Source organism: Euprymna scolopes, chromosome 16 (genome assembly GCF_053919585.1).
Source record: "Euprymna scolopes isolate OS-2025 chromosome 16, ASM5391958v1, whole genome shotgun sequence".
NCBI lineage: Eukaryota > Metazoa > Mollusca > Cephalopoda > Sepiida > Sepiolidae > Euprymna > Euprymna scolopes.
In genome coordinates, this window is record NC_136497.1 from 20380138 (window position 1) to 20390600 (window position 10463).

The following is a 10463-nucleotide window of genomic DNA, read 5'->3' on the forward strand; positions in this document are numbered from 1 at the left end:
ATTATTTGTAGAAAAACGCCAGAACCTCTTGGGAAACAAAAAAAAAATCATTCTAGGATCGATCATATTTCAAACTATACAGGCAGATGTTTTTCTCTGTTGTTTGGTCTATCCGAATAAGCAAGTAAGATATAGTTTACGTATTTTATTTAATGCATTTTAAATTGTCTCTTATTAATATAACTTGTGTAACATCTTTGTATAAAATTAATCTAACAAAACATGAAAGCAAAAAAAAGTCTAAAACCTCCCATAGAAATAATGTTTAAATAGCCTTGTATACTGCCATGAATTTGGTTATATATGTAACATTGACACCAATATTTCTTATAAGGTATAAGAACCCAACTCACCTTCACCTCCTATAGTAACTTTAATTTAACCGTACAGAAGTTTTTCTCTGACACTTACTTTACTACTGAATTTGTGTATTAGTAAGTTACTCTCACGATAATATAAAAAGGAAAACTTTCTACCAATGTGCGAGGGAGACTTTGGCTGAGACTCATACCACTAATTCTCGCTATTACTAACGGCTATGCACCATTGAGCAAGGGAGATCTATCTTCAAACTTCCCTAGAGAAAACAACGTTGGACTTACAACTTATACTAAGTAAAATACTTTTTTTTTCTCGTCTTCGTGCCGTCGTTTTGTGTTCTTTACGTATGTATGATAGTGCACAATGCCTCTCACCTATGTGACAGGTAACACTATCTCTGTGACAGAACCGCAGATAAAAAAATTCTGGACTTGGTGTTGCCATAAACATCACAATATGAAATATGCAACTTACAAAAAGTACGCAGTGTGGTACCCAGATGAAAGATCTGGGTGTCATGAACGGTAGGTGCTCCTCGATGGCCAGCATGGGGGATTCGATCGTCATCCTGCCTGGCCCCTCTTCTAATTTCAGAAACAATAACACCGACACAGAATACGTAAGTATCCTCTCTTAGTTCAGGTACCAAAACATGACAGAAAAAAACATAGAAGAACCAAAGCAATCAACAACGACCCAAAAACCGAAGGAAGAAATTGACAAAAAGAGAGAACAGACTGGTAATAAAATGCTATTACAGAAGTCACCCTAAAGACCCAGGATATCGCAAACGGGTGAAAGAGTTATGGGGTATGGCCAGTAACTACCATACATCAGAACAAAGAATCACAGACCAAGCGAAACTTATCCTTAAGAGAGGCTGCCTTTCAAAACTAGAACTGAATGAAATACAACAAAATATAAATAATGGAACAATCGAAGAAACACACCTCGAGGAAGACCCAAACATAAGAACTCCAGAGAAAGAAGAGCTGCAAATCTTTGATTCAAGAACATGGAGACCGAGACCTATGAAACAACAGAACCTAACGAAACTGAATTAGCTGAAATAGAAACCATCGAGAAACTTATGAACGAGGAAAAAACAAAGCTCCCATCCTTAAGTAACCAAAAGTGGAAAAAACTAAAAACTGAAACAAAGAAGGTGAACAAACTCCTCCTATACATCCCAATAGAGACCATTACAGATCTAAACAATTTAATCTATGCAGGTGCCAAGAAAATAAGTATTAAGTTTAAAGAAAAAGGACCCACAAAACCTGGATGGGAATTGAGGCTGGAAACCCAAATCAACAAACTAAAGAAAGAATCTAAAGCGATAAACAAGATAAAAACGACTAAAAGAGGTTAGAAAAGTAGAAATGCGACCAGCAAGGAGAGGCTTAAATTTAAATGTTAAATAATAATTTCGAAATAATAACGTTAATATTTCAGTGTGCAGGTCAAAATCTTCAAAAGAAGCGATTTGTGTTTATTTTTTTACGTTGTTATGGGTTAATGTTTATGCGCGCATGCCCAACCGGATGTCTTAAACCGGAAAGTGGGTTACATCTCTCGTTACAAGGTCATTTGAGTTTTATAATTATATAGATTTTATTAAATGAGTAATCTAATTTTTTTTAAAGACTTTCGGCTTAAGACACGTTTTCAGAGATGACTGGTTTTTTAAGTGTTTTTTCTTCATTCTCCTTATAATATAAACCCAGATGACCATAACCTTGTGGAGAGAGACACTGATCTTTTCGGTGTTATTGACGGTTTTTGTCGCGAATTTTAAACTGCAGTTTGGTCACATCTTTGAGAACATTAATTTAATAAAATGTTTTCAAATACCAAACTCCTATTTAAAATGTGCACCAACAACCATCAATAACATCGGTTGTATTCTTTCTCTTTTTACAAGAGTCTGACTCCTCGAGGTTAATACTACCAGAAAAATGAAGAAAAATAAAAAACTAAATAGTCAACAGGCAATATTTGAAAAAAGTGTCTTCCGCCGAAGATCTACACCTGAAGCTAATCAAACTGCAAAACTACCGGCTCTAATCACTGTTATATATTACAAGAATCGTCTTCGAATAGAAAATCTGTCCATACAATTTAAGGCCCATCAAGAGTATTCTTTTTCAACAAACTTAACAAATCCAAAACAACGGCCCATTTGAAATAATCGTAAAAGTGTTCGCTAATAAGTCGAGATAACCGGGGTTCAATCCTCGGTCGAGTCCTACCAAAGGGTTAAAAATAGTATCTGATTACCTCTTTGCTAAACACTCAACATTAAAATGGGAGAATCAAGGACAAGTTGAGTAATCATAAAAATGGGGAAGCGCCCTAATACTACTTTTTAACAGTTAATGAAAATGGAACCTTTGTGTTGCCCATGACTATAATTGACCACTTAGCTTTTATAGCTTAACAAATCAAAACAAAATGAAATTTTATCTCTTTAAAAAAAAATCACAAAAGAAATTTGTAAGCATGAAACTGCAATTTTTGCAAATCACACTTTTATTTGTTTCCACTGACGTCATAGCATTGAAGCAAAACGTTCATAAATAATGCGAATGTAACTATTTAAAAAAATAAATACGCTCAAAATATATTCTGGCTGATCCAGTCAGCGAACACCACCTGTTCGAACAAACAAAACAAAACAAAACAACAAAAAAATGCCACATTTAAATCTAAAAAGTTACGTTTCCGCTTAACAACGCCCAGATTTGTAAGGGTAGCCCCTCCTCCTCCTTCCCCCTCGAGGTATTTCCCCTAAACAGTAAAAAATAAGCATCTAAAATGTCTAAGATGCAAGAATTACCTAAAGAAACGTTAGAATGGAGAATCAGATTAAAGGGTGCTTTTTTTTTTTTTTTTTTTGAACGCCTTTCTTTTCTGTTCAAACGTAATAGCAGTTGCTTTTGTACACAGGTTAGAGGTCGCTCCCACCAAGAACTGGCATGTGGGAATTTATGATGGCCACTCCCTTAGAGAGATAAAAGGAGACACATTCCTAGAAATCGCGATTTCTTTTTTACTTCTATAGATGATTAATAAAACAGGAAGATGGTTTCGTGGAGACCTCGTAACAAGACCGGTGTCCTTTACCATCAGACTCGAATTTATTTTTTTTATTCATTTTATTCAGCTTTAATTTATTAAGGCATATAATACCCGAACCAGGAATGCTGTGAATTATGGACGAGATTTATGGGGATATCCTAAATGGGGAGTTGTGCAGCGAGATATTTGTTAACTTTACATATAAGTTTCTGCATTTTGGTACTTTTAGAAAAACAAAGAGCAGGAAAGGAATTCCAAAAGTAAGCGGTTCGAGAAATTAAGCTATTAGAGAAGAAATTTTCCAGCCATTTGAGAACCTTTACAGTGAAGGGGTGGAATTTTTACTACTTGTCAGGTTAATCGGAGTATTTACGTTGAGGAATATAAGTGCAGAAAAATTCATCAAAGCACATTTAATTAGTTAATAATGTATGACCTGTGGTGAAAATAAACCAGAAAGGACATTTGAAAATAAGTCATACCCGATCCACTATTACTATGCAATTCTTACAGATACGTACCTAGAAAACAGAGCTATTAAACTTTACACAATGATATTGGACTAGAAGGAGAAAGGGACAACCTTAGTAGAAGTTGGTGTCTCCCATGATAACGAAATAGCAAAGTCTCATGTACGACATGAAAAGGAACTCGAATCTTAGAAAGATCTCGATTATTCAAGCAATTATAGAAGCAAATGAACGAATGAAAAAGGATCTTAAAAACTAGTTGATAAACATACCCGGTTAACCAAGTGCAAGAAGGATTGAAACAATTACATTTACAGGGACGGTTTGAATATTTAAACGATCTCTAGGTTGGAATATATGAGATAGCGGGTGAATGTTTGGCATATTGTAGGATGCCCCATCTACAGCTTGAACAAAATAAGAAAACTGAAAAAAAAGTCAGAAGCTCTTTTTTCACACTGTCTGAGAGAGAGAGAGAGAGAGAGAGAGAGAGAGAGAGAGAGAGACTTGTTGTTTAGTGCATAATCCCACATGTAGATACAATACTCAATGCATAAGCGAATGATTGCCTTATAGAGATAAACGATACTGACAGATGTGATATGCCATCTTCTTTGCAGCAGACTTGGCAGTATCTTATATGTCAGGGATCTGCAACCATTGGCCCGTGAACCCTCGAGTGATTTTTATTTGACCCGCTCAGGATATAATATAAATATAAAATTCTATAATTTTTGTTTTGTTTTCTTTTTTATTATTATTATTCCTGTATTTTGTTTGGCCCACTCACGGCTCAATATAAAATAGGTCTATTTTTTCTTCATATTTTTGTAGTAAAGTGATATCGTTTAAATATAATCATATTATTTTTAGTACATGTTTTCTCCAAACGCATAGAACATTTATTTACATATTTAATAACATCGTTGTCCTTAAAATAGAAGAAATAAAAAAAATTGAAGCGTAAGAAATTTTCCAAAAATTCTGGGATTCGACATTAAATTGTTTACTTCTGCTTGTGCAGCTGCCATATGTCAAAGGCAGCATGCGTTCCGCAGATTCAACCGACATAAGTCCAGCTCAAATAAACAGAAGTTTATAGAAGCTAGAAATAATTGTAAGAGAGTGATAGAGACAGCTAAGACAGATTACTATGAAACCACCAGAAAACGCTTCGAAGCACAAAAATTAGGCACCCGGGATTTTTGGAAAATCTACAACAGCGTAGTAAATAATGGACAGTCAACTATTCCCCCACTATCAAACAATCATGAGGTTGCTTGCACGGCAACTGATAAGGCTAATCTGCTTGCCAGTCAGTTTGCCTCAAACTCCACACTGAACTCGGTACACCACTCCCTCCCTGATTTTCCTCTGCGAACAGACGCCACACTAGACGATTTAAAAATCACCCCTTCTCAGGCACATGCTATTATAAAAAACCTAGACACCTCAAAAGTATGTGGACCAGATCTCATCCCGGCTGTGCTATTGAAAAGTGCTCTGCCGAGGTTGCTCCAGTTCTCTCCAAACTTTACAATAAATGCCTTAACGAATCTTGTTTTCCCGACTGCTGGAAAACCGCCTCTGTGGTACCAGTCTTCAAGAATTCTGGTGAAAGAACTGACCCACTAAATTATCGCCCCATTAGCCTCCTCCCGCTTTTCGCCAAAATATTTGAGTCTTTAGTTAATCAAGCCCTAGTCCAGCACCTAACAGCTGCTAAACTCCTGACTGACAAACAATATGGATTCAGGCAAGCCCGTTCAACAGCAGATATCTTAACTGTAGTTTCTGAACGTATATACCGTTCATTGGATAAAACAAGGGAGGGTAGAGCAGTAGCCCTTTATATATCTAAGGCTTTTGACAGGATATGGCACGATGGTCTTCTAAGAAAAATTAGATCATATGAAATCACTGGAAGAATTCATAATGTAATTAAATCCTTCTTAAGTAAGAGAAAAATCAAAGTTATCATCGACGGTCGTGCATCTAAAAATATGACATAAATGCGGAAGTACCTCAGGGGTCTATCCTTGAACCTCTATTATTCCTGATATTCATAAATGACCTCCCTGATAAAAAGATGGGTATATTTGCCGATGACACCACTCTCTATAACAGATATGAGGGGAAAACAAATGAATACATATCCAAGGACATGGCAGAAACACGAGAGTATGACCTCCAATTAGTAGTATAATGGGGACAGAAATGGATGGTCACATTCAATGCTGCTAAGACTAAGCTTGTTTCCTTCAATAACTACAAGAAACCTCCTCTACCACCAATAGCAATGGCCAAGAACACATTGTCTGAAAATACTTCTTTTAAACTCCTCGGCCTAACGTTTACAGGGAATATGAACTGGAATAGATACCTTGAGAGCATTGCCAAGGCTGCTGCAAGGAAGGTTGACTCCCTCTACCGTGCTAGAAAACTACTTACGCCTAACAGTATCCTATATCTCTATAAGGCCACCATTCGCCCATGTATGGAGTACTGTTGTCATATATGGGCTGGTGCATCTGCTGCTTGTCTCTCGCTCCTGGACAGGGTTCAAAAGAGGGTCGCCAACCTGATAGGTCCTGAACTGTCATCTAGGCTTCAGCCTCTGTCCCATCGACGAGATGTTGCATCCCTCTGCCTGTTCTACAAATACTTTAATGGTGAATGCTCTGACGAACTGCAAACACTTGTACCTCCTCGACATAAATACCCCCGACAAACCCGACAAGCTACTAAGTCTCATCCCTTTACAGTAGAGATCCCTAGGTGCAAGAAAGCCTTTTACTCCAATAGTTTCTTCCCCAGAACTGTGGGTCTTAAGAACTCCCTTCCGGGATTCTGCTTTCCCAACTGCACTGATATGCAAAAGTTCAAATGTAATGTTAACAAACATCTTTCTACTCATTTCCCTTCATAATGGCCCTGCTAATTAAGTCCCTGATAGTAGCCCCCTGCTTTAAAGTGCCACTATGCCTTGTTTGGGGTGAAAATTAATTTTTAAAATTTTTTTTAAAAATAACTCGAAAAGAGTAGATATGCCGTAACAGCAACCAAACTAACCATCAGGAATAAATATTTGAATATAAAAGTAGAATTAAACATTAAATCTGTCTCCAAAATTGTGATTCTGCATTAAATTGCCCGAAAAGAGTTGATATGACGTAAACCAAAGATTGTTGTACAGGTGTCCGTAAAGTTTAGGTAAAAATACATTTTGCGGAATATTATCCTCATATTTATAGTTGCTGTTTCACCACGTTTCGGCCAACTCATCCGCTGACCTTCTTCAGATGATTAACCACGTCGGGATAGGAATGCTGATTCTTGTAACTGTATTCTCAGTAATTACTGCCTTCCATAGCTGTTGTCTCACCACGTTTTTGGCCAACTAATACTCTGGCCTGCTTTGGGTAGGATTGAAACCGCTATATTCAGAAAATGCTCACCTGGAACCGTTTTTATAGAGTTTTTATCCAAATAATAACAGGCCGCCTGGCATTTTCCGGTCTTAAAATACGCTTAACTTAGATATTTTTTTTCATTAATGCAGATTTCGTATTTATTATGTTATATTATATTATATTATATTAACATTTCAGCCCGGCGTTGCCCGGGTGCTTGGAGGTGTGTGTTGAGCAAAAAAAAGGTGGTAGTAGGAAAGCAGGCTCGAACCCGTACCCCGAAGGAGGAAAAGAACGGGGAAAAATCTGACGTCTTTGCTGTTACGACCACCGCCAAACCGGAAGTGACGTAGGTTTAAATTAAGGCTAGACAATCGAAAAGAGGGGATGACTTTCGAAAATATCGGTGAAAAAAGCGACCCCTCCCTGTAAAAAAAGTGCCCAGTTGTAGGATGAAGATATTAATGTTTTTAGCCAATTTTTCGGTATTTGTCGTTTGAAGGGTCGAGCTTCAAAACGATACTGATCTTATGAAAATCCGTCTCCTAGGTCGAAAGTTTTAGGCAGACATGCATACATAGATTTATATATTTGTAGCTCAAATTTTCGACCCAAACCGATTAAAAATCTTGCCCTATCTCTGAATACCCTTTATATAAAATTTCAAATGTTTAGACCAGAAATTGTCTGAGTAATTTGGTAAAGACCGCACAGGTCAAATTTTTAAAAACTTTGATCCGTATCATGACCTCTTGACATTTATTATTTTGGGCTCAAATCAAGTTACTAAGTTAGATCCATGTCCAAGGAACCTATATTTACAATTTAAATTGTTTCTATCCAAAATTGGCGGATGAGTTTGGTAGTTCTCAAAGGTCAAATCGTTGAACTTTGACCCCTTAACAGCCAAATTTCTGGCCGAAAACGGATTACAAAGATTTTCCCATTCTTCACTACCCTGTATATCAAATTTCGAGTCTGTAGACAGACAGAGTTATTGTGTAGGGAAATGTATACAGACAGACACACACACATACACTTTCACTTTTATAGATATATAGATTATATTGGACTCAATATATAATAATGATTTAAAAAGTTTTTTTAAAAAACTACACATGCAGCACAATCGAGAATCGAAACCAAAACGTTTAGCTTACGATTTAATTTTTCCTTTGACGTTATGCCTGACCTATGAAGACATGTTTACTGCAAGGTTAAAAATTAAAACATGAATCAATAGCTATTACGTTATGCATGCATATTCGTAATGCCGTCGTTCGACCTTCACCTGTAAAATTCCATTTTTTTTTTAAATTTTCACACTTTTGCACCGATTTTCCCCAACTAAAACCCAAATGTAAAATCTCGCATGGGTTCGAATATCTTATATATTGTTTCATGTCTGTATGCTAAAAACTGACAGAGGAGTTTGGTAGGAAAACTTTTTTAAACAAATATATGTACGCATACATAAATATATATAGTAAGAGGTTTGTGTTTGCCATAATCTTTTTATGCAAATATTTAGCAAGTAGAATCTCTGCATAAATATAATTACCTGTAATCTATATAATACTAAAAGTCTATGGATCTTGTATGTTTGCAATCAGATTTCCGGTTTTCAACATCCGGTTGCGCATACGTAAATAGCAACGTCTTCAATCCGTTATTCCAATTCCGGAATTTTTATATCGCTTTAAATACAAACAATTTCATTTAATTTGATCAAATAGTTATTTATATATACAAATAATACATAGATTCATAGATAATTATAATATATATTATAAAATCTATTTATCTATGAATCTATTAATAATATGAAATATTACCCTATACAATTTATGGAAAGAAAACACCTCTCACTTTCCCTCTAATAGATTTCAACACTCCTACTCCCTCTGTTTTCGTTACGTACGCGAGAAATAGTTACGTGTATGTGTGAGAGAGAGAAAAAGGGGGCTATGTAAAACTGGATAGAGTTATCCCCCTTAACTAATGCAGACCTTTTTACTAGAGGGCGTTATTACAAAAAAATTTCTTTTTCTTCTTCCCATGTTTTTTAAAGTCGTCTGCTTACATTTCCAAACGGAAAGCTGAATCGGTAAATGCACACATTTCTATTACATTAAATAGTGTTTTCCTTTACACAATGGGTACTGAATGTTTGCTTAAATTAAATGAAAAAAGTTACATTTTATTTTCATTTTCTATTTAAAAAGCCATTATTAACATGTGGAGAGTGTTTTTTTTATTATTCTGTACTTTCAACTAACAATTTCATTTAAAAGATGATATATCAAAATTTGAATTTCACTATAATAAGGATTATGATACCTGTTCAGTGCATATTTACCTATAAGTATGACCAACCACTTATAATTCAGTAACTGTAATTTAAAAAAAAATAACAATTATAATAAACAGAACGACTCATAGAAATTTATCTATATTCTTTTTTCATTTTAATATACTTTCATAGAAATGCCTCTGTTATGTAAAAAAAAACTATTTTCTTTATGCCACAAGTGTCACGCTCATACATGAATTCCATAGCTAATATAACGTACTGACCCAACGGGTCACGGGTGGTCTAGTAGTTAACTAAAAATGAATAAGAAAACTAAAAAAAAATTGGAAATTAATTAAAATGAATGTTTAAAAGAATATGCAAATTAGCTTGATCTTTTGCAAATGAATTCAATTCCACGACCCATATATAAGAAACTTGTATTTTCTTTTGAAATAAATAGACAAAAAGGGGTTTAATATGAATTCACACACAAAAAAAAATTATAGGAGTATAGATAATCTTCAATATCGTTTCGTCATTTGCAATGCGAATATTTATGTTTCGCAAAGCACTTGTCAACCCGATGCAATAAATTCGATTTTGGCTTTTTCATTTTCCTTGTGTCACATGTATTGGATCTGTAAATTTGTTGAGTACACTTACTCCTTCAGCATACAATATAAAATGAAATTAAGAGGACTAAAGTCTGGTGAACGAGGATAAGGTCTTTCAATCTGTGAAATTAATTATTAGAGAAACTGACATCCAACCAATCTTTTACTTTTGTAATCAGTTAAAAATATTGAATTTTTTATTTCATTTGATTAAATGAACAATATCGAGTTATCTCATAAACTAGCGTCAGTATTGCGTGGTAAGGCA

General features: G+C 35.2%; 1 protein-coding gene across 1 annotated transcript in view; it reads left to right on the plus strand.

Moving 5' to 3' along the window:
* The first annotated feature begins 1336 nt into the window (after nucleotides 1-1336).
* The window catches only part of LOC145296306 (trypsin-1-like), a 41749-nt gene continuing 32622 nt past the window's right edge, over nucleotides 1337-10463 (plus strand). The window contains exon 1 of the mRNA XM_080142505.1: nucleotides 1337-1688. Coding sequence (XP_079998631.1) covers nucleotides 1337-1688 — 352 coding nt within the window. The remainder of the gene's footprint in view (nucleotides 1689-10463) is intronic.